Source organism: Indicator indicator, chromosome 11 (genome assembly GCF_027791375.1).
Source record: "Indicator indicator isolate 239-I01 chromosome 11, UM_Iind_1.1, whole genome shotgun sequence".
NCBI lineage: Eukaryota > Metazoa > Chordata > Aves > Piciformes > Indicatoridae > Indicator > Indicator indicator.
Genome location: NC_072020.1, coordinates 3,889,947 through 3,914,453, shown reverse-complemented (window position 1 = coordinate 3,914,453; position 24,507 = coordinate 3,889,947). Strand labels below are relative to the sequence as shown.

General features: G+C 43.6%; 1 protein-coding gene across 1 annotated transcript; it reads right to left on the bottom strand.

The window, feature by feature from the left end:
• Positions 1-2,181: 2,181 nt before the first annotated feature.
• On the bottom strand, positions 2,182-8,267 carry RP9 (RP9 pre-mRNA splicing factor). The gene is made up of 6 exons (XM_054385035.1): positions 8,077-8,267; positions 6,798-6,828; positions 5,896-6,025; positions 5,512-5,603; positions 4,044-4,105; positions 2,182-2,632 (listed from the first exon to the last, which is right to left on the bottom strand). The coding sequence occupies exons 1-6, from the start codon at positions 8,265-8,267 to the stop codon at positions 2,410-2,412; spliced, it is 729 nt and encodes a 242-aa protein (XP_054241010.1). The 3' UTR covers positions 2,182-2,409.
• Between the last annotated feature and the right edge of the window lie 16,240 nt (positions 8,268-24,507).

Genomic DNA, 24,507 nt, shown 5'->3' with positions numbered 1-24,507 from the left:
AGCACCCCCAAGTCCTTTCTGCAGGGCTGTTCTTAATCTCATCACCCCGCAGCCTGGATTCATACCTAGGTGCAGGACCTTGCACTCTGCCTTATTGAGCTTCATGAAGATTCTCTTCAGCCACCTCTCCAGCCTGTCCAGGTTCCTCCAGATGGCATCCATTTCAGCCTTAGCAGCCACACCACTCAGCTTGGTGTCATCCTTAAACTTGCTAAATGATGAAATGAATGAATCATTCCTGCTTCTCAGCCCTCTAGCACTGGCTGTCAGTCAGCACTAGAAGAAATCCTCCTCTATTGAAACTGTGAGCTTTAACTTTGAACCAAGAATAATGCCACTGGTGTTTGCCCTGCTCTGTTGCACGAACACCTGGAAAAAGTCACTGGTATAAATAAAGCTTCACTCTGGCACAGAGCAGTGATTTGATATCTCAAAATTCTAACATCAAGCACTTTAGATATGGTCTTATGGTATTGCTCAGGATAAACCCTGGGAGGTAACCTAGGAAGGACCCCTTAATAGGGAAGGGGTTGACAAGTCTAAGGAGAAAAACACCTGAAGCTGTTTTTATTAAACTAAACTTCAGAAGCATCTGGCAAAAGCTGAAGTAACTGAAGAGATCTTTAGGTCAGTTTTGCTCTGGAAAAACTTCAGTAAGAATTGTCTTGCAATGCATCAGGCAAATACTAGCTGTGGCTTCCAGCATCTGTCCAGCAATCACCAATGCTGTACCTGCATGGACTTTCTCAGCACCAAATACTGCAATATATAGAACTCTCCTCATGCTGCTTCAGCTGATAAATCTTTCTGTTGAAAGAGTCAGCAGCTTTCAGTGTGCTGCTGCTCCTACAGGGAAGTAGCAAGAGTCACCTGTAAATCTCATCTACAGATTCACTAGAGAACACTGGAGGATAAAATAACTTCCCATGAAAGCTGTGGGAATAGGATAAAGACTCTTTGCAACTAGGCCTTGACTATCTTGTTTTTTCCCCAGAACATACTGTGAGGGGCAAGGAATGAGGGTTTATTTTTACTAAATGACTCTTACACCATGTAGGAGGAAGAAAACACATTTTAATGTACACTTCACACTGTTTTCCAAAGCTCTCAGGAGAAAAAAAAAAACTGCAGTCATTTTAATCATTCTTTGATTTCACTTCTAATGTTAGAGCTTTTCTTTTTTTGTTGTTGTTTGTTTTCCTCAGAATAAGCACAGAAGCTAAGTTCTGTGTAAGTCTTTAAGTCTTTTCAAAGCAAATCTATTTTTGCAGAGTCCAAATACACACCATCTGGGTCCTCAGATCACAGATTTGTACCACTGTACCTCAAGGTTTCAAAAAGATGCTTTGCAGAGCTAAGTGTGGTCACTCCAAAAGGCCAATTAAGTATGTAACTACTCCTTGCTTACAAATTCTTTACTCCTCCTCCGTGGCTTGCATGCATATTGAAATACCATTCTGAAAGTCTTACATGTTCATGTACTTGAGGGATGATTCACAAAATAATACCGCATCAAATAATTCTAGAAAACAAAAACTAAGTTGGAATTTATTTCCTTTTTAAAAGGAAAAACCTCTCAACTGTATCAAAACAACTGATACTGAAGTGTATGTAGAAATCAATGTTTTTCACTTCTACCATGAAAACCTCCTTTTTTTTTTAAATTAAACCCACTACTTCTTTACAGTGAAGTTGAACATCTGCCACTTGGCTCCCATTCCTATGGACTGGAACATGCTTTAGGTGTTGCAGAACAGTGCAGATGAATGGTGGTGGTGTGAGATTTTGCTACACAAAATAAACCCCAAGTCTTGCTGACACTGAAATTTTGTCTGAAGGTAAAGACCTTGATTAACTTTTTCCTTCTTCAGCAGTGCTCTTTTATTTCCCTAGCTGCCAGCACTAAGGCAAGGAGACTGAGCTTCAGCATGTAGGCAGCATGCAGAGAAAACACAACCTGCTCTTTAGAAGCAGTAAGCAAACTCCCAGTGCTCTGCATGGTGCAAATTGCTGTTCCCTTACAACGAGGCTTTGTATAGAATGAAATAACTTCAAGGAGAAAAGACACTTCAATAGACAGTCTGCCAATGCTGCAGCCTGGCTGGCAATCCCTTGGTGGTCAGGGTTTCTGCTGAGAGTCACACCTGGCAATGCAGCAAGGCCTGAAATGATCATGAGGGAAGAGCCTTAGTACAGGTCTCACAGTGTCAAGATCTGGTTCATGCAGCACTCTTCCTGGCTGCAGCACTGCAGGGGGGCAAAGAGGCCAGCCAGGGTGGGATGCTGTAGTATCCATCTGGATAGCTGGAGTTTAATAAAGCCCTTTCTTGGTGGTTTCTTTCTGTTCTTTGGATCTCTCCTTGCAGTTTACAAGCAGGGGGTCAAAGAGCATCCAGCAGGTGACTTCTGTCAGTCAGAGTCTGACTTCTCGTTAGATTTAGAGGATTTGTGCTTTCTCTTTTTCTTCTTCTTCTTTTCTTTTTTTTTCTTTTCCTTCTTTCTCTTCTTCTTTTTGTGTTTATCTCTACATTCTGAGGAGGTGGAGCTGCTATCATCATCATCCTCCTCCTCATCACTGCTATCATCATCGTCTGAGGTAGAGTCCTCCAGGAGCTGTTTCAGCTGCTGTATCCTGAGGTTAAAAAATGTAAATGAGAACTTTTCTAGCACTCTTCTAGGTGTAATAATTCCTTCTAGCTTTCATCTGTTTCCTCCCTAGCTTGAAGCACAGAAGCTGCATGTAAGGAGAAGGGGAACACTTCCTTTTTTGCTGAATTTCATCCCTGTTACAGTTTTCACTGGAAAAAGTAACCTCTTTTGAGGCAAGCAGGAGTTCTGTTCTCAGGAGACTTTCCATCCCAAAGGCAGATCAGCTTGTTGGCCAGTATTTGTGTGTGAAAAATGAGGCAACAGCTCTCACCAGATGACCACAACAAGTTTTATGCTTATCCACACCAAGATGTTGGTATGAGGATATTAAGAAATTCATTGCCCTGCTGATATAGGGCAGCTGAGAGAGTAAACTCTAGTTTAGATAGGCAATCTTTCTTCAAACTTCCATGGATTATTGGCAAATGGGGACTTGACTGCTTCCTTGTTTTATTGTTGTCTTCAGTATCCTCTCCAAGGATGTGCCTTCTTTTTCTTCATTTTTTCCCCCTTTTTTTTTTTGTAATGAATCATGGAATAGCTCAGATTGGAAGGGACCTCAGAGATCATCTACTCCAATCTCAGTGGATTGGAGGGATGCCTCTCAACTAGACTCAGCTGCTCAAGGCCTCATCCAACCTGGCCTTCAACACCCCCAGGGTGGAGGCATCCATAATTTTCCTGGGCAGCCTAGTTCCAGAGTCTCAGCATCCTCCTACTGAAGAACTTCTAAGATCCAGTCTAAACCTACTCTCCCTCAGTTTCAAACCTTTCACCCTTGTCCTATTGCTAGACAGCCTTAGGAAAAGTCCCTCTGCAGCCTTCCTGTAGGCTCCTTTCAGATAGCAGAAGGCAACTCTACCATTCCCCCAGAGTCTTCTCCAGGCTGAAAAACCCCAGCTCCCTCAGCCTATCCTCATAGCAAAGGTGTTCCAGCCCTTGGATCATCTTTGTGGCCTTCCTCTAGACTCACTCCAACAGCTCTTTCTCAATCTACTCCTTCAATCTGCTGAAGGCACTTGGATGTAGCAAAAATCCCTTAGTGAAGTCAAAGAAAAGAAAAACAAAACAAACCCGTTTTTCTAGGTCTAAAACAACTAAACCCAAGTCCCTGAATATTATGGCATAAATGAATGACTCCTCTTTAAACTCTGTTTTGGGACAAAACCAAATGATCTTTCGAGGTCCCTTCCAACCTCTAACATTCTGGGTGATAAGGTAATAGTATTGAAAGGGTAGGAAATACTGTTGAGAAAGTAGAAACGCCAACACCAAGAAACTGCCATTAAAGAGATATTCTGAGTTGGTAAGGGTAGCTTCTAGCAAAATTTCACCCATCATGTTATCAAAACAAACACCAAACTGAGAATGAAGCTTACAACAGCCACACTTACCTCATTTCCTTTTCATGACGTTTGTTTTCCCTGATGATATCATACATTGGATCTTCATGTGCCTTTGAAAGGGGAAAAAATGGAAAGCCCAATCTTGTTAAATCAAAAGATTTATCACTGTTGTATTTCCTAACAAAGCAAACCAATCAAACGTCAGAGGCTTTCAACAAAAGATGGAATGAGGACTTTAACAAGCTTCTCTTAATTCAAAAGTATACTCTGAGAGTTAACATTGTTCAGCTGAGCTGGGGTTTTGTTTTAACATTAGGAAAAGCCTACCTAGTTATCCCAGGGGGACAGGGGTCCCTCCTTAGGGCATGCTAAATCTCTCCCTCTCCAACCACAGATAACTAAGAGAACCCCATACCATAGCAATATCCAGACATAGATGCAATACTGAAGTTGAAAACAACAAGCTGTGCCCTCATAGCATATGTTAAAAACTTGGATGCAAACACACAAGGAACGTAAGACAAACAGATAAGGAAGTTGTAGCTGCCCTTGCATGCTACACACAACCATTACTGGTTCTTAAATCACTTTTTTTTAAACTAAAGAGGAACTGCAGGCAAAGTTGTGAAGGGACTTAGTTGATGTTTAAGGTGAGTTCATGCCATGCACAACATGCAAAGAAGATGGGGTGATTATTTCTGCTGGAAGATTAAGCAAACAGAGAGGAGGTATCAGATGCTGACCAGAAGTAGGAATTAAAAAGTCAGTAGCAAATGAAAGGTGTTAAGAATGCACCATGACAGGCCTTGGACATAGAGCAAGAGTTTGATGCAACAGAGAAGAAGCCTGAGGGAAAATGAAGAATAGAGGCAATCTGGTCATGGGAGAGGGCTAAAAATACTCTGACAGTAGCACACAATCAGAACGCGTCCAGAATCTGCTAAAATGAGTCCAGATGACACTTTTCAAGGACAGAAATGAGGGCATAAGACACAAAGCAATGAGAGCCTGAAATACAGATTCATAATGCAGGGCAAGAGGAAAACTCAAAGAGGTCATGCAGAAAGAAGCTGTGGCCTCATGGAGCAAGAGATCAGACTTGTGGACAACTGGATTACAGACCCAAACAAGAGGCTTCACAATGTGGTTGTTCACAGGGAGAGCAGAAGGCTTGAAGCAGCTCTAACTAGGGCAGCTCAAGCTTGACTAAACGTTTTTTGTTATGCTGACATTTTAATTGCCAAACCTGAACAAAATGCTTGAAACAGGTTCTGCAAGATTTCCAATTGAAATGTACAAATCAGTAATTTTTCTCTCTAAAAATGCAAAGCAGTCAAACATCCAACCACATCTGTAGCTTTTTTTACCTTAGGAGACTTTCAGCATCTGTATTATACTAGAGACAGAGGAAAAGTCCTTAATGAGGCATCATCTAACAGCCTTCTCTTCGCTTGACAGATTATGAATCATCAGTATTAAAAAGCACAAGGAATAATGCTACAGTATTGGTACTCACTACTCTAAATTGCTCCAACTTCTGATTGCCTTTAATAAAGAATGGGCATTCTTTGTCTCCTGTTCTGTGTCCATAACGTTTGCATCTCCAACCTTTAAAAGAAGCAGCAGTGAATTGCACCTCTGAGCCATACCAGAAGAAGAAGAGCAAACCACCCCACATATTTATGCAACAGATTTTCAAGGGATGCAAGTCCTGTGTTGATACATACAGAAAGACTACTACAGCCTTCAGGATACTGACTGCTTTTATATCACTGTGATGCCAATATCACTGTGATCCACCTGGCCCTTGGCATCTTCCCACCAGACATTCTGCCCTCCCCTAGAGTAAACACATGGCTGTAAGAAGATCCAGTGACACCTGGAATACTTTCAGCCTTACACTGCATGACTTTGACTTCTTTTCCCAAAGGCATCCACAGCCCTTTGGTTGGGGCATGTGCCAGGAATTCTCGTGCACTTTCATTGCCTGGGACATCAGGTATGCAGTCTTCTGGTTTTGCTTCATTCTCCTATGGAAAAAGATAGGGACAACAAAATCACTTTTTTTTTTAAATTTTATAACAATTAAGACTCCAGGTTGGCAGGCCATCGCCTATTTCCCCTGCAATTCATTTTTCTTGTAATGTATACAGGATACAAAACACCTGAGCCTTTTAATAGCATTAAATAATTTACTTTTCCCCCCAGCCTTGAATTTTCCAGTCTGAATTTTATTGCCATACTGATTTCATTCCTTCCCATTTATTTTAGTCCTTTACTTAAATAAAGAATATAAACAAGAACCAAACAGACAAGCAGAGACTTCTTGTTCCTCTTCCTGATAATTAAAAACAGTCTTTACAACACAGAACAGGGTTTTTTTTTAGGTTAAAAGTGCTAAATCGTGGCTCAGGTATGTAAATTTGGCAAAAGCAATGATCATTATGGAAGTATTTTAACACAAATATTTGAGCATAAGCAATGGAGAAGAATCCTGAAAAGATGTCAAAGTGAAAATCTGCTTCACCACAAACAATTCTATTAATGCTATTTAACTGTGCATTAAATGTGTGCTTTAAGAGGTGATGAAAGAATTAGTCTGACTCTGGACATTTCACTCTGGATTCACCAGCTCAAAAAGATCAGCTTCTCACTGAGGAGCTCTGAGTTTCCCCTTTGAAGCACCTACTTCTCTCTTCAATTTACATAGATAATGTAGATGCTGAAGATAAAAGGCTAACTGACCAGCTGCATGAAAATCCCTCATAATGCTGAAAATTTACTGCAGTTATGTTTACCCACCTTAATTAACCCTGGGGGAGGTTTCTCATAGCTGAAAAGCAATAGAAACACTGTTACTCTGCAGTTTAGGTCAGACAAATAGAGAAAATATTAGTGGTACAGAGTTAAACCTTCACCTCACACTTTCTCTTAAATTTTACTCAATCGATAATCACCAACAACTACAGCAGAATGGATACCTGTATGCAAACAGACTGAGACAGTGCTTATTGTATCACCAAGCATGCCCTCAGCTCCAAATTCTTGTGAGAGAACTAGTTTCATCTCACTGCTTTACAGGGAGGTGTGGTCCATTTAACGTTGGACTGGATCATCCTTGAGGTCCCTTGAATTTACCAAACCCATTTACCTTCAGTAACCACAAATGCACAATTCCCTCCTCTTTTTCTGGAGCACCTCTCCTTCAAGATCACACTGATACAAATTTCTTTACTCCAGCACTGCTAAATTGTAGGCATGCTGAGCTGAAAACGTTGTTATATGGTTGCTTTGACCTAGCTTTGCCAGCCAAACCTAGTGGATAATAATCACTTCATCTTTTGTGTATTAAACCCGAAGACAGAACCTCAGTGACCAAAGGATAATGGATATAAGATTTAGAGAAAGAAAAAAACCCAAATAGCAAGCAGGTGCTACACAGAGCACAGCAACTGAGAAAGTACTTGTACTTAGGAGTTAAATACCAAGACATTATGAAACGGTCTGTTCAGCATTAACTTTTTGAATGCTTCTTTAGTGCAGCTCATAACAGATGGATTTTTACTCCCACTAAGGCAAAACTCAGGTTCCTGTGAGCCTTCTGATCTGTTTATTCCATTAAATCCCTTTCAATGAAACAGCATACACCTTTATTAGGAGTACCGATGGAGTCATTAGGTACTCTTCAACCTTTTTTGTTGTTGTTGAGTTGCTTCTATGCTGCAAATCCCAGACTTCCAGGAGCCTGGGAAAGACCTATTTTTCCAAGGCATTGTTACAGGCACTGACCAGCTTCGCAGGCGGCCCCGCAGAAGCGCGGCGCGGCGGGCCGGAAGCACAAATGCGATTACAGTCAGACATGGGCTGTGGTTTTAAAAGGTGATGGAGCTAGAGCAGCCGCTGCGGCAAGGGAACGGGCCCCTGTCTTTCCTGGGGCCGGGGAAAATACAACCAAGTCAGCCGGAAAAGGACTTCAAAAGCGGGCGCGGGCAGGCTCAGGACAGAGCGGGGCCTCGGCGCCCTCCGGCAGCCCTGACAGAGGCGGGAGCCCCCGGCCAGCCTCCCCTCCTCCGCTCCTTACAAGGACTCCAGGTGCTGAAGCTTCTGGAGCTGCTGCGCCTCCTGCCTCTTCCGTTTCCTCTCATGCCGGTCAAGAATCCTACCGCCGCTGGCCGCGGACTCCGCATGGCTTTTAGGTCGCGCCCGGCTGCCTCTCGCCGCTCCCTCCTCCTCCTCGTCCTCCTCCTGCCCCCTTCGCGCCCTGTAGGACATCGGCGCGGCGGGCAGAGGCGAGGCGATAGGCGCGGCGAGCGGTGAGGCCACGGCGACGCCTTCTTCCCGCCCTCCCCGCTGCGCATTTCGGTTTCACTTCCCCTCCCGGGCGGAGCCTGCCCTCGGCGTGGCCTGGCGGGTGGCACCGCCTTCGCCCGCCGCCACGTCCCCTCTGCCCGCCGCCTCCAGGCTTCCGCAGGTTCGGCCCGGCCCGGCGTGGCAGGAAGGGCATTCCCGCTCAGCCCTGAGGCGGCCGGCCGGCCCCGTCAAGCTTCCCGCCTTTCGCGCCCCACTCCGCGGCAGCTTTCCTTCTTGGGCACTGAAAACGGCGTGCACAGTGGTGTGCCTCCGAAACACCTGTGTTAAAAAATAAACCCACCGCAGTGCCACCACCATTTACGCACCCGGGCTGGGGAGCTGTGGCCAGCTCCGGAGTTCCCAGGACGGGAAAGACAGGGAAGTGTGGAGTGGCTTCAGAGGAGGCCACAGAATTGAGCAGAACCCATAGCAGTGCTGCTGTGAGGACAGGCTGGGAGATCTGGGGCTGTTCAGCCCGGAGAAGGCTCCAAGGAGATCTTACTGTGGCCTTTCCGTACTTAGAGGGGTACTATAAGAAAGTCTGTTTAGCAGGGCCTGTTGTGACAGGACAAGGGGTGATGACTTTAAACTCAAAGATGAGAGATTTAGACTAGATAGAAGGAATTTTTTTGTTGTTTGGTTTTGTGCTTGATGACAGTGAAACTCTGTCCCAGGTTTCCCAGAGAAGCAGTAGAAGTCCCATGCCAGAAGAGGTTGGATGTGGCTCAGAGCAGTGTGATCTAGGGGAGGATGTCCCTGCTCACTGCAGGGGGTTGGACTAGATAACCTTAGAAGTCCCTTCCAACCCAAGCCATGCTGTGAATCTAGGGCCAGGCCCAGAGGAATACAGTTACAGTAGTAGGCTGGCCAAGAAGTGTCAAAAATTTCCTCTTCCTTTTCCCTCTTTGCCTATATCCCCCTAGCACCGACATACCTGTACATAACCTATTTGCCTCATTGCCTTACATTAACAGAGACAATCTGTTGAATGTATGTACCACATTCACTTGCATGTGATTTGGAATACTGTCTTTGAACCACGTTTCTGTTTTCCTGGAGTAAATAATTTAGTGATTCCTGGGACAATTGCACTACCTGTACTAAAACCATCCCAGTAATGTAGTAATTTCACCTGCAGATGACAGTGCTAGAACACGAGCTCTAAATGGTTGCAGGTCCAATGGTTCATTATCTCCTGCTGTACCTGTGGCTGTTGTATTAGGTTATTGTCCTAGTCTAGGAGGGACAGAATCCTAGACCAGCTGTGGTCTGCAGGGTGTTAGCAGTTTGAAGTCAGCCAGGACAGCTGATCCAAGTTAGCTACAGGTGTATCCCAGACCATAAAGTCATGCTCAGTATAAAGGGGGGAGTTGGCTAAGGATGGGACCCTTTCCACTTCTCCTTTCTTCTCTCTGTTCTTCAAGGGTCTTATTTACCATTTTGGTCTCAAGGACTATTTTTTTTTTTTTTGTGACTGCTGTACATTTGCTGGGGTGAGTATAGCTTTGTGTGTTTTATGGTGACATCAATTTCAGGTTTGCTGTTTCATTAAATCTGTGTTCATCTCAACCCAAGGGAAGCTTTGTGCTTTCCCTGATTTTCTGTTCTCAGCTGGTGGGGTTCACTGGCTGATAGAGCAACTGCTGTAGCTTATCCCATTATGAACTAAGCGTAGACAGTTATTAATTGCACTGCTCATGTGAAATCATCAACTTGCTGCATTTAAGAGTCTATATATCTATCTCAGGACCATTCATTGCCCCTAAACCCATCAAAAAAGTTGCTCTTTTGCAGCTCATGGCCATGCTTCAATTAATCCTCAGACCTTTCTATTCATGAGACATTTGAAGGCTATATATCAACATCTTATCTGTGGTTGTAACATTTGAATAGCCTTAGCACTTTTGATTCTCTTTTGGTTTTGGGAGGCTTCTTCAGGCCTGCCCTGAGGTGATTACAAGCTAAGACTGGAGCATACAATGTGTTGCAGCCAAGTTTTGGTCCTCAAGAGTTACTGGTGTATGGAGCATTACTAAACACTGATGCACTTTGTCTTCCTTCTGGTTGAGGTGTGGAGCAGGCTGAGAGGGGCACCTTCCTCACTGAAGCCTGGGGGGGATGGTTGGGATACAGCTGAGGGGCATCTTGGGTTAGGGAGAACACCCAGGGTTTATTTAACAATGTAATATTCTTCAACAAGTACTACTTGAATATTATTTTAGCTGCTGCTTGGTAAAATCTTACTTATTTGGGATGAAAGGTCATGTGGCTTGTTTCTTACTTGCATTCAGCTGTGTGGCTGCCATTGGAATTTCAGATCCCAGGAGACTATTTTTTCCGGGTAATTGTGTCATAATCTTTTGCAAGGGTTTGGTACTTATTCTAAGATGAAGAAAGAAAAAAGAGTTTTTGCTTTTGTATGTCATGCTACTGACAGATAATATTGATCATGATCTTTATTTTGTGCACCAAATTTCGCAGGTTTATTAGCACTGGAAAGAAGGCAGCAGCTGTTCTACCATAGAACAATGCTCAGCAGCAAAGAGACCTCATCTTGCAGATTTGCTTCTCTGAAACACCCGGCTTCTGCTCTTCATAAATTATTTCAAGCACATATATCTGGCTGAGATGGTGCATAAGTTGTGAGGTAACTTTTTTTGTTTATTCCTCCCATGGGCCTCTGTTTAGCTTGTGTGTTTTGCTTAGAAGTGGGCCTTTTGGGAACTTTATTAAGAACCTTTCTTTGGGCCTAATCTGAGAAGAGGCTGAGTTGCAGCCCTGTCTTGGAATGGCAGAACACAGCTGTTGACCTGAGGTGCAAAACACAACGATGACCTCGTGTCTAAAGGTTCAGAAGCAAAATCTGTTTCTTTGTTGGTCTGAGTTCAATACCTGTGTGCCTACACAGAGCATAAGGTAGATGCAAGGCAATGTGGTTTAAGGTAATCCACTATGGAACACTTTAAGCAGATGTCTTGATGCTTGCTGGAGGCTGAAAGATTTGCTGCTGTGACACTGCTAGCATGTGGCAGCACTTCAAATCACAATCAGTCCCTTACATGGTCATGTATCCTCCAAGCAATGAGGGAGGCAGGGAAAATGTTTTTAGGTGTTGCAATTGCACTTAATGTCTGAAATAACTTAGATGAGATACAGCATCCATTTTTTATTCCATTTAGAGAAATGGAGTAATCAGGTGGCCTGGTGCCTGCTACATAGAGACTTTATTTTGGAAGTAAAATGCCAGTGATGTCATGGAGGGGTTTGGCTCCCCTTTCATTTCAGTGTTAATTTGCTATTTTTGAGTGCTTTCAGCTTCATGTTTTCAAATCAATGGAGCAGTTGGTCTCTGGAGCAGCTTTCTAACATGTTAGGACAGTGAGGGGAAAAGCTTTCAGTTCATGAATGATATTCTTTGGGAGTGGTTTATGCAATAGCAACAGAAATATAGGGGTTCTCCAGAAACCCCGTCAGTCTCACTTTCAAGTTATGACTGAAGTAAGAGGAGTTCTGCCAGTTTGGAGCAGGTAAGAACCTGGCCTCAATGACCTCAGATTCAATGGCTGTAGCCTTGATAGAATAATGACAGAAATTCAGAAACCAAGTCTCAACAGAGGTGTGGGATTGCAAGTGGAGGCAGAGGGACAGACTGTAGTGTTTTACCTTCTTCCTGTGAAGTCAATGAAAGATTGGATGTGTTTTTGGCATCCTGATGGATTGCACACCCAAGTCCTCAGTTCTGAGCAGATCAGGGCATTTGTGTAATACTCTTTCACCACAGTAAATTAATGAAACACACAGAAAGTAGAGTTAGGTAGGTCCATAAATCTGCTCAGCCCCAGTGGTTTAAATCTGTTCTTTCTTTGGTTTGATACAAATAATTTTCTATTGCATTTCCTCATCTGAACTGAGATGATCTTTATCACTTTATTACCCAGCTCAGAGGTACCTAGCTGAGAGATCAGGCCTTTTGTACCCCCATTTCTAATAGGAGGAGGTTATTTAAATCTGTAGATAGCTCCTTTGCTGGGAAAAGCCCTGGATTCTTGGGGTTGTTGCAAACTTACCTAATGACATTACTTCCATATCGGTCCTTGGGAAAGCTCAGAACAAAATTAATTGTGAAGAAGCAGGGAGGTTAAAAAAAAAAAAAAAGAGAGTAATTTTAATTTCAGTTCTATTTATTCTGAAGCAAAGATCCTCAATACCTGTGAATTGCTTAAATCTGTTCTGAAGGGTTTCTATTAGCTGAAAATTTGATTCCTTGTACTTAGCAGAACATTTATTTGAAGCCCTTTTTGTTTTTCCTTTATTTGCATGTAGTGCTTTAGACATTTCAAGAGGTTAATTTTGGAGGAAATGTTGTCTTGCTCTAAGAGCTGACTGTCACAGTGCAGTAATTGCAGCTTTCCCAAAACATCTAAGCAGAAACATGAACTGCTGTCACAACATGAGGTATCTGAAAAGCCCATATGGTTCAGAACAGCCACTACAACTTTGTTAGAAACAGCTGAATGTTGCAGCTATGGTGCTGCTTCAAGTGGTAATAATGGGGCTGAATTAATTTACATAAATGTCATCCCATGGGCATCAGTAGACTCTGGCAGGATGTCAACCAATCTGCTTTTCTCCATTTTTGGCTGGCTAGAGCTCTGGGACAGGATCTGTTTCTGATCATGTGTCAGATATTACACACAGGAGAGGAATCCAGAACCCATGCTGGGCTCCATGGAAAGTTAAACACCTTCTAACGGGATCCAGAAGCAGCAGCAGGCTGAACAGTGCACAGCTTCAATCCAGCATGGCCAGCCCACAGCTGAAGCTAGCTGGTAGGAGACATTCAGAATAGAGTCTAATATGTGGACCATATCTGACCTCAGGGAAAGCTACTTTAGAACAGTGGTGGCACTTTAAAACTGTTTGAGGAGCATCTCAGCTGGCAAGAGAGGTACTGAAAACCTTTCTAACACAGAAGTTAACACTTTTTATTTGAATTGGAAGTGCTAGCAATTTGTTCATGCACTAGCTTAATTAGAAAATGACAGACTTGGATTCGCTTCCCTCCTTGGTATTCAGTGATGGTGGCCCCTGTGTCACTGGGTTAGGGTATATGTTGGTGGGGATCACCTGCCATTCATATTCCACTCGTCAGATGCAGTAGAAAAAAGCATTTGAGATTGATGCTGTCAGAACAACAGTTGTGTTCCAACTTTACTGTAAGTGAAGTGAGGGAAACCTATTTTCCTGAGAGACTGGAAGCTGTATTTTCTTTGAGAGACACAAATTCAATGCTGCAAGCAGGGGCCACAGCCCAGCTCTCCCTTGATTAGCACCGTTGCACCAGGTGACAATATCATCCTCCCACTACCTACTGCTCAGATCAATCTCATGTGTGCAGGGGCACTGCCCAGCAGTGCAAAGTGTTCATACACACCTGAACCTTTCTTGTGGTGTTTACTGCCAGGCATTATTGCATAGAGTCAGCACAAATGTGATGCCATAGCTGCATTTTGAACAGACCCAATCCTGTCAGTGTTCAAGACTCTGCAAAGGTCTTCAGGGCCAAGACTTTTAAGAAGACTGGGCAGAAGAACATCAACATTTTGGATCCCAACCAAGCACAGGTGTGAACTAAGCATTGGATTATTTGTGTAAAGGCTAGGTTACCACCTAGGGTATTCTAAGACATAAACTTGTAGGAAAGCTTCATAACTAATCAAGGAAGCATCTTTGGAAATTAGAGTTGGACAGCAGCTGAGCAAAGCTGTTTGAACTGCAGCTGTAGTTTGAAGTAATTTTGTAAGGCTGCATTGATTTTCTTTTTTTTTTTTTTTAAGGCAGTCAGATCTTTTTATTGGCAAGTCTGATAAGCTGGTACTTACAAGAGGAACTATTGTCTTCCTTTTATGTAAATGTTGTCCTCCAAGCCTCTAGTAGTTGCTTGCAGGCATGAACCCTCTCCATCCTTCTGTGGAGATCCTGCTTTATCAATCACTTGGAGTTTCTAGTGGTAAAGTGAGCTGTCCATCAGAAGTGTAATGCTCACTGTCTCTTCAAGCCACCCCTCAGTGAAAATAATCTGTCTTTGATTTTTTTCTTTATTATTTTAACTCACTTAAGAGTTTAGAGACCTGAAATCACTGAATAACTTGTTTGTCATGAGTTCCTGCCCTTTGCTTTCTGGTCTTTATAAATAAATGCAAATCTGTCTGTACTCCCAGATATGCTTCATTGTGCCACTGACACTTTTTCACAAAGGAGGCTGTATTTGGTGGGTGTGTATTTGTGCTCTTGACAGACCATTGTATCTCAGGGCATGCACTTGACATGGTGTTTCCTCTCTTCATGGAAGGCTCCAAGAGGCAAAGCTTCATGTAGCTTTCAGGGGACTTTGCCTGAGTAAAGGCTGAGTATATGCGGGAACTGTGAGTAGCAGGAGCCCTCAGATGCTAACAGCAGGTTATATAAGAACAGTAGGGAAGGGAGACTTTTGGCTGACAACCCTTGGACAGTCTCCCAAGGTCTCACAAAATGTACTGTTCTCTGGGGGATCACTTCTGCCCAAGCTGAGTGAGCAGGGCTGTTGTTTCATAAGGAACAGCCAGATGCAATGAAATCTGTATTTATTTGTTTTTGACAGATGAGAGGTTGAGTCAGGACTGCTGCAATTTGAACCTTCTATTACAGGGACGATAATTATTCCAGATTCAATGTTCCTTGTGTATGAAATCTATATATATACTGCTGCTTAACCCCTAATGGTTGCAGTCCTACTGTCATCTAAGCTGGCAGGAGTTTTGCTGCTGACACAGTGGGGACCAAGACTAGATTTTTTTCTTTTCTTTGACTGGCAGCCAGGCCTTTTTTTTTTTTTTTTTTTTTTCTTTTTTTTTTTTTCTTCTCCATAGCTGCAGGAAATTCCTCCTCCTGAGCTTTGGCTATATTCTTCAATCAGAGATCAATTTGCAAAAACTTTCCCCTTGCAAAAGCAAATTCCTTTCCTGAATTTTTGCCTCCACAATATAGTGACTGATAAAACAGCTCCCATTTAAATGATGCCCAGTGTATCAAGTGAAATAGACAAATTCATTTTCAGTGCTAGCATCTGCTATTGGTATGTCCCCTCTGAGCTGCCAACTTTCCAGTGGAGCACTGGTTGAGTTGCCTACAAAGGCTCCAGTATTTATTAATGGGTCACAGAAAGAAAGTGATTAAAAAAATACAATCTAAAAAGTCTAAGGCCAAGATTCTTGGTTCTGCTGGCCACCTCTCTTCAACAGGAAGACTCTTTTGTTCAAATAGCTGCTCTGTTAGTTCCATGCTAAACAGCTGTTCCCACTCAACTGTAGTTTTAGTCAAAACTATGCAAAGTTTGCAGCTCTTCAAGGTTAACATACTTCCCATGTGTCCAGTTACTAACAGCTTCTGTCTAGGTAACTGGAAAGCAATGAATGGAAACTCAGTTTTAGACCTTCTTCTTTCCCTGCCCATCTCAAGAGGGTCATGTAGAAAGAGTAGCATAGCAGTGGTACAGTAATGAAGCAAGCTGACCCAGGAGTGGCTCTGATAGGAATGAGAAAGGAATTTTTATACTGGACTGTTGAAACTCAAGCCCAAGCACACAAAAAGGATGTGTTCCAGTGGTGGGACAGCAGCTTGAATCTTTGTATTGCATTATGCTAGTTTGGCTACTGAATGACATTCAGGAACACTCCCTCATAGTTGCTTTTGCTTGAAAGTTACTCTTTTCCACACTTATATAGCTATGGAAATGGAAGGATAAATATTATCACTGTAGATAGACAAAACACATTCCTGCTGAGTCCAATCTGCATCTAGGCAACTATGTGCATGGCTTGTGCCCCTATATGTCACTCCTGGAGTGTGTAACCAAAACAACCCTCAGACAACAACAAACAAAACCCAACCAAAATACAAACACAACTCCCAGACAAAACCACCACAGAAGGCACCCAAACAAACAAAACTCCCCAAAACCCAACAAAACAAACCTGGAGAAGTTCTATACAACCACCACCAAAAAACCCCACCACTCCCTGCAACAAAACCAAACCAAGCAAAGCAAACAAACAAACAAAACCCCTCCAAACCCCCTCCTACATCAGTTTAGCATCTTCTACAAGGGTCTGTCCTGCCAGCCTTATTTGGTGTTTTTTGTTCATGCTTGAATCAACTAAGAAATGAGGTGTTCTGTGGACTTGCAAAGTAATTTTGGTAATGTGCCCATGATCCTGCCAAAACAAGCAGATGCTGGCTACAGGTGGTTAGACTGTGTTAATGAAACATTAGTTAAGTTATCTGGAAACCACAGCTCGAAGGCTGGGGGGTGAAAAATAGGCTGTTGTGGGCCTCCTAATGCACAAGATAACAGTGAAGGCCTTGAAAATTCAAATACTTAACTGCATACTAACTAGGGGAGAATATTGCAGTGATCTTCTTGCACTGGATCACTGACAAGCTCCTGCTTCAATGCTTATGTACACAGAGCTGTTGGTGAGAGTCCAGAGGAGGACCACAAAGATGATCCAAGAGCTGCAACACCTCTGCTGTGAGGATATAGGATGAGGGACCTGGGATTGTTCAGCCTGGAGAAGAAAAGGCTCTGGGAGGACTTTAGAGCTGCCTTCCAATAGCTGAAGGGAGCCTACAGGAAAGCTGCAGATGGACGTTTCATAAGGGTGTCTAGCAATAGGAAAAAGGGGGAGTGGTTTCAAGCTGAGGGAGAGGAAGGTTGGACTGGATCTTGGGAAGAAGCTCTTCAGTAAGAGGGTGGTGAGACTGGTACAGATTGCTGGGAGAGGCTGTGAATGTTACCTCCCTGGGGGTGTTGAAGGCCAGGTTGGATGAGGGAGGCCTTGAGCAACAGAGTCTAGTTGAGAGGTGTCCCTGCCCATGGCAGGGAGGTTGGAGTGGATGATCTCTAAGATCCCTTCCAACCTGAGCCATTCCAGTAAGAGCCATGATTCTAGTAAGAACCAGTGAGCACTGTTCTGTAACACTTTTGCATTTTGGGCAGTTCCCAAGGGATTTGTGTATGAATATGAATGAAGGAGGGGAAAAATAACAAGGTCTCCTGTTTCCAGCCTGCTTAGGCAGTTGCCACTGGCAGCTACAGTGCTGGTCTGCAGAGCAGTGACTGGTGTGGTTACTTCTTTTCCAATCACCTCTGCAAATCAGCCTTTTACCCAAGACAGGCAAAGTGAGTTTGTGGTGTGCTTATTTCAAAGCGTAGCTGGGTTTTACCTCTGGGAGAACAGACACCCTTAAATTTCATGGAAGTTTATGTAGTTCATTTTGTGCCAAGTTTGTAGAGGAACCATTTCTTCTCCTCTTCCCAGCACAGACAGCTTCCAGAAGGCATTTCATGGGCAAAATGCCATAGGCAGGGGATGGGTGGATGTGGGGGTGCAGGGTAGACTGGAGCTTGGATAAAAGGGTTCTGTCTTTCTGGGTGGGAGTCACAGTCCACACCTAATTTACAAACCAACTTCATTGAGGCAGCTTTGTTTAAAAGAATGTTGGAACAAAATGTCTTTATTTTTAATTCTAGAGCCCTAGCAGTTCTACAGACAGAGCACAGATCGGGTGTGATAAAACTGAGGCGTGATGAATTAGTTACCCAGTTCTGACCATTGGCTTGTCAGACCTTATGGTGCTTCTTGAGAACCTTTTTTTTTTCTTTGTAGTCTTGAAAGAAATACATAATGCTTTTGCCCTCCCTGTTGGGTCAGTGAAGACCCTTTATAATAGGCAAACTATAAGGCTCAGTAACAGTTTGATTGCTTTTAATGCAGTTTAGCAGACCAGTGTGATTCTTCTTGCCAGCACTGTTCTTTTCTGCAGTTTGAGCAACACAGTTCTGACATTGTGCATGCAGCACGTGAAAGCTCAGTGGGACTCACTGTTTTACAAACTTTGTATGGCAGAAGGTTGAAGTTTCCCTTACTGGTTTTCTGCTTTTTGATTTTTCTTTTGCTGTGCAGTCTCCTACATCATTGCCATCACAGATGCAAACTTCTCTTCCTTGGGAATTCAGGGCACTCCTTACCATTTGTGCAGGATACTATAGATCCATAGACCAAAACACTGTGGCTTCACCATGTGTATCCTTTGTTTTATTTATTTATTTATTTCAAGAAGGCTGGAAGAGACCTCAAAGATCATCGAGTCCAACCTGTCACCCTACACCTCATGCCTATCTAAACCATGGCACCAAGTGCCACGTCCAATCCCCTCTTGAACACCTCCAGGGATGGCGACTCCACCACCTCCCTGGGCAGCACATTCCAATGGCCAACCACTCTCTCTGTGAAGAACTTTCTCCTCACCTCCAGCCTAAACCTCCCCTGGCACAGCTTGAGACTGTGTCCTCTTGTTCTGGTGCTGGTTGCCTGGGAGAAGAGACCAAACCCCTCCTGGCTACAACCTCCCTTCAGGTAGTTGTAGACAGCAATGAGGTCTCCCCTGAGCCTTCTCTTCTCCAGGCTAAACACCCCAGCTCCCTCAGCCTCTCCTCACAGGGCTGTGCTCAAGGCCTCTCCCCAGCCTCGTTGCCCTTCTCTGGACATGCTCCAGCAATTCAACATCTTTCCTAAACTGAGGGGCCCAGAACTGGACACAGTACTCAAGGTGTGGCCTAACCAGTGCTGTGTACAGGAGTACAATGACCTCCCTGCTCCTGCTGGCCACACTATGCCTGATGCAGGCCAGGATGCCATTGGCTCTCTTGGCCACCTGGGCACACTGCTGGCTCATGTTCAGGTGGCTGTCAACCAGTACCCTCAGGTCCCTTTCCACCTGGCTGCTCTCCAGCCACTCTGACCCCAGCCTGTAGCTCTGCATGGGGTTGTTGTGGCTGAAGTGCAGCACCCGGCACTTGGACTTGTTGAATGCCATCCTGTTGGACTCTGCCCATCTGTCCAGCCTGGCAAGGTCCCTCTGCAGAGCCCTTCTACCTTCTAACAGATCAACACCTGCTCCCAGCTTGGTGTCATCTGCAAATTTACTGATGATGGACTCAATCCCCTCATCCAGATCATCAATAAAGATATTGAACAGGATGGGGCCCAGCACTGATCCCTGGGGGACACCACTAGTGACAGGCTGCCAGCTGGATGTGGCACCATTCACCACCACTCTCCAGCCAGTTCCTAACCCAGTGCAGAGTGCTGCTGTCCAAGCCATGGGCTGACAGCTTGGCCAGGAGTTTGCTGTGGGGGACAGTGTCAAAGGCCTTGCTGAAGTCCAGGTAGACTACATCCACAGCCTTTCCCACGTCCACCAGGCGGGTCACCTGATCATAGAAGGAGATCAGGTTGGTGAGGCAGGACCTGCCCTTCCTAAATCCATGTTGGCTGGGCCTGATTCCTTGGCTATCCTTCAGGTATGCAGTGATTGCCCCCAAGACAATCTGCTCCATGATTTTCCCTGGCGCTGAGGTCAGGCTGACAGGCCTGTAGTTCCCAGGTTCTTCTGTCTGTCCCTTCTTGTGGATGGGTGTCACATTGGCCAGTTTCCAGTCTTCTGGGACCTCTCCAGTGAGCCAGGACTGGTGGAAAGTGATGGACAGAGGCTTGGCCAGCTCATCTGCCAGCTCTTTCAGCACCCTAGGATGAATCCCATCAGGTCCCATGGACTTGTGAATATCCAAGTGACTCAACAAGTCTCGAACTAATTCCACATGGATTTCAGGAGTACAACACTGCGCCTTGACCCCATCAACCAGCTCAGGAGGCCAGTTATCCTGAAGTCCTCCTGCCTTACTGTTGAAAATGGAGGCAAAGAAGGTATTTAGAATCTCAGCCTTCTCCTCATCCTTAGTTACAATGTTACCCTTCACGTCCAATAAAGAGTGGAGGCTCCTCTTGCCCCTCTTTTTAGCATTAATATATTTATAAAAATGCTTTTTGTTGTCTTTCACAGAAGCGGCCAGTTTAATTTCTAACTGTGCTTTTGCCTCTCTAATTTTTCTTCTACATGATCTAACAACATCCTTAAACATATCACTAGTTGCCTCCCCCCCTTTCCAAAGGCGATAAACCCTCTTTTTTTCCCTTAAATCCTTCAGGAGCTCCTTGCTCATCCAGGCCGGTCGTCTTCCCCGCCGGCTCGTCTTACGGCATGTGGGAACTGCCAGTTCCTGTGCCTTTAGGAGCTCCTGTTTGAAGTAGGTCCAACCATCCTGGACCCCTTTCTTCTTAAGGGCTGTTACCCAGGGAACTTTCCAAATAAGTTGCCTGAACAACCATTCTCTCTCCTTTTGATGGGGTGCATGCCCCATCCCTGGAAACACTCAAGGTGAGGTTGAATATGGCTTTAAGCAACCTGATCTGGCTTGAAGATGTTCCTGTTTATTGCAGGGGGGTTGGACTAGATGATCTTTCCAACCCAAACCATTCTATGATTCTATAATTTTTTTTGTGTGGTGGGTTGAAGTTTACTTATCTAAGCTTTATGGAAGATATCTGTCCAATGGGATTTGTTTAGAACTTATCATTATTTTCCTTTTTACACCCAATAGTAATTTATTTACATTCTACTACTCTCTGTTCAAGATCTGTGGAAAATTTTAAAGGTACAGCCTGAAACTACCACAATTTGTTTGACTTTCGCTAGACCGCCTACAGTGGCTGTAGAGATAAACTGAAGAAGTGGAGTAAGTGAAATGTACAATGAGCAATTTCAAGTCTTATGCTCTGTGCACTTTTGTGTTTACTGCTAAACCAGTCCCAGAAATGAATCAGAATAAAATCTGCATTTAAAATAGCCTGTGAAAATGGTTGAGCAGTCCAGCATGACTCTCTGAAGAGTACAGAACTCTATGTCATATTATTTCTTACGGGCCACCTAGAAGCCCATGTCACCTGGCTCACTTTGGTCACCAAAAGCATTTAGGGTCGTGTCAGTCCCTCATGAGTCACACCTTTGACAGTAATTACACAGAATTAATTTATGTGTAACTGAGAAAATTTATATGAAAATATTTTGTGTGCAAAGAGGTTCCAGGTGCTCTGAATTTATCATGTGGCTGCCTAAACCAGAACTAGTATTTGCTCAAAATGCTGTTTATTAAACCCCATACTGACTGAGAATGTTTTCTGGGTATAGTTTAGCCATCTTTAGTACTTAAACCCCCTGTTGATACACTGTGCTTCTGTGGTTATTTCAAAGAATCTGGAGATCTCCATGAACTTTACAGACCTTTAGATGGAAAAATTAGCTTGAATCGATAATTGAGGGGTTTGTTTTCCTCACTTTCAGCAGAGAAAGCAGCATGGTTCTTCCACATTATTTGTAACCCCAAACTATTCTCTAAAGAGCTTCTGAGAAGTTTGAAAGGGAGCCCACACCAAAGTGAACAGCTGTGGAAAACTGCAGAAGATAAAAATAATTCAAGGTCCTTTCACACAATCCCCCTGTAGATTACATGACCAAACCCAGCATTACACTGTGTTCTTCTGAATATTACCTACAGTGTAAAAGCAAATTGGTATTTTTTTAAACTGGATTTTCTATCAGTTTAAGCTGTGTTTTCCATGGTTCTCACTTTTTTTTTATTTCCAGTATCTGAGTTCTGTCTAAATTTGCCTGCCATAATTTCAAGGTATCTGCAAGCTCTGCAGCATTTGACATATTCTTTCTAGGGGGAAAAAAAAAAAAAGGACTACCTCTCACCTATAATTTTCCTCATCTATAATTGATAGAGTGTTTAGAAAGCATTGCAAATCCACTCTATATTTTTTTTTTTACTCTCTCAGCACACTATCCTTTTAGAAAACCTCCATATCAAAGCACAATACATTCTTTAGGCATCTAGGGACTGAATCTGGTTATATGATGGGTAATTGAGAACAGTTAGTGGTTAAGTACTGGCTAAGTCCAACAGATGCTCAGCAGAATATTTCACGAGTCCCAAGCTCTCCTATGTTTATGTGATTGGATGTGTTGCAAACATTTGGATTTGCATTAGGCCTCCCATCTCATCACTTCCTGCCTGGCCTGGCTTCAAGCACATTGCAAGGAGCAGAACAGCATTTCAGGTTTACACACCAGTAGTATGTTGCCTACCTCAGACTCAAGATGAGGCTTTATTTCCTTTTCTCATGCTACCATAAGTTAATCTTTATGTGAAATGACTCATCAGCATGCTCCTCAGCTTTCTTCAGTGCTTCTGAGACTGATTTGTACCAGCAGGGTATGAAGGAATTTTCATATCTACCTTCTTGGCACTTGGTCTTTTGAGGAGATCCAATAGTAATACTGCTGGGATACACAGAGAATGAGAGCTGGCATTTTAGTTCCATCAAAAGGTTTGGGAACAGCATCAAACCCTTGAGATCTATTTTAGTTTGATACAGAGTAGCTCAAAGCTGCAGCCCCCTGAATGTTACATGAGTCACATAACATCCTCCAAAAGGAAATGCAAAGACATGAATCCCAGTGCTTTAATCCTCATTTAATGCCTGACCTGTGAATTCCTGAGACCTAAGTTTTCAAAGAGGGAATGAACCTTTGCTGTACTGTGTTTTCAAGTCTCATCCCTCCAGCACCAGCTTCTCCAGGAGCTTTAGGCATGCCTATGCTTATCCCTCTGTTCAGGGTGTATTAGTCATTGCTGGTTTGGGGCTGACTGAAGAACAGGGGATCGTGATAGTGATCAGCACTCCCAAAATGCTTCTGGAGAGCCTGGGTTAGTGTTCAAACATACAGACACACAAGTGAGAATGTGGTCTATGTGTGTGTGCCATAAAAATAGCAAAAATGTTTTAAATCCCTTTTCTAAGGAAGATATTGGACAGCTTTTGTGTTCTGCTGCCTTTGTGCTCCCTGAAGAAAACTGATGACAGAAAGCAACTGCGTCTCCCTGGCTGACAGTGATCTTGAGCTCAGTGCGTGCTCATGGAGAGCCACGTGCTGTATCAGCTACAGGGTGAATGGAGTGGAAGTATGCAGCAGGCAGGTTTTGGTAACACTGAACAGACAGGAGGCTCTTTTAGGAGTTAATAAAGCAGGTAACACTTATAGCAGTCTTGAGGCAATGGTAATTGCATGAGAAGCAGAGAACTGTTATTGACAGAGGCAATGAGTAATGAGGACAAAACTGCATAAATAGTAAAGAGTCCAAGGAATAGTTTTGAAAACACAGAAATTCTTAAATAAATAGGAATAAATAAAGGCTGTGCCATTGCCTGGCAAAACAAAGTGCCAAGTGCAGGGTAAGCTTTATCTTTATGTTGGTTGTATCAACACACTTCAGTGATGAACTACAGGTTCTTCTTCTGAAAATATAGTGTGTCCATACAAGCCAACACCACAATGTGCTATTTAAATCTTAGGCAATCACCAGACAATTTACACAGCTTGTTTAAAGGATGCATTGCAGGGCTGATTTGGAATGTGCAGTGTGACTGTTGTTGGACGTAGGATGTAATTTGTAACCACAAATCTGGTTATATTTCAATAGCTGCCTGAGATGCTAACTTTTTTTTCACTGGTTAGGTCATTGGGCAGCAGCCATTTCCTAGCAATCTGTCAATATTACACAAAAGCATTTTTGAAAGCACTTTAAAAACATTTTGTCTGGCTGCATCCTCTCTGTTGCTGGGGTAATATAGCTGGGTGGTGGATGCACAAAGAACAAGGAGCTGGGCCTGTGAGCCATCGTCCCACCACCTTCCCTGCTTTTAGTAGTTTCTTTTCAGAAGTCCACCTGAGAGTGAATTGTGCTTGCCTAGTTAATTTATCAATAACAAAATCTTCTCATTGTTGTTTTTAAAATCAATGCTATCCCTAGGTATGTCTGCATTTCCAACCAGTTGCCCCAAACCTGCAGTCATACAATTCACTGCTTTTCAAAAATATTGTAGTATTTAACTTCATCTTGCTTAGGGTTTCACATGCAGATCCTTGCTTCTCTACTGCAATTATTCCTTCTTGCCAGTTTATGCACAAAGAGGTAGGAAGGGATAGCTGTTTGTCTGGGATGCTGATTCCTCTGGGATGCTGGAGTCTTATTGGGTGCTTGTCAGGTAATTTTTTTTTCCTGTCATTTGTGAAGTTTTCCCTGACAGGGTGTTGCAGATGCCTGTGACAGCACAGGTCTATGTCAAGTTGTAGATGCCAGCACAAACTTGCATCTTTG

Bases quoted from the DNA above. Each gene is read 5' to 3' on its own strand.
- RP9 (XM_054385035.1), bottom strand. From the start codon at position 8,267: ATGTCCTACAGGGCGCGAAGGGGGCAGGAGGAGGACGAGGAGGAGGAG. The intron at 6,026-6,797 runs GTGGGTAAACAT...CTTTTTCCATAG, and splicing joins CTCCCCCAGGGTTAATTAAG to GAGAATGAAGCAAAACCAGA. The intron at 4,106-5,511 runs GTGAGTACCAAT...CCCCTTTCAAAG, and splicing joins AGTTGGAGCAATTTAGAGTA to GCACATGAAGATCCAATGTA.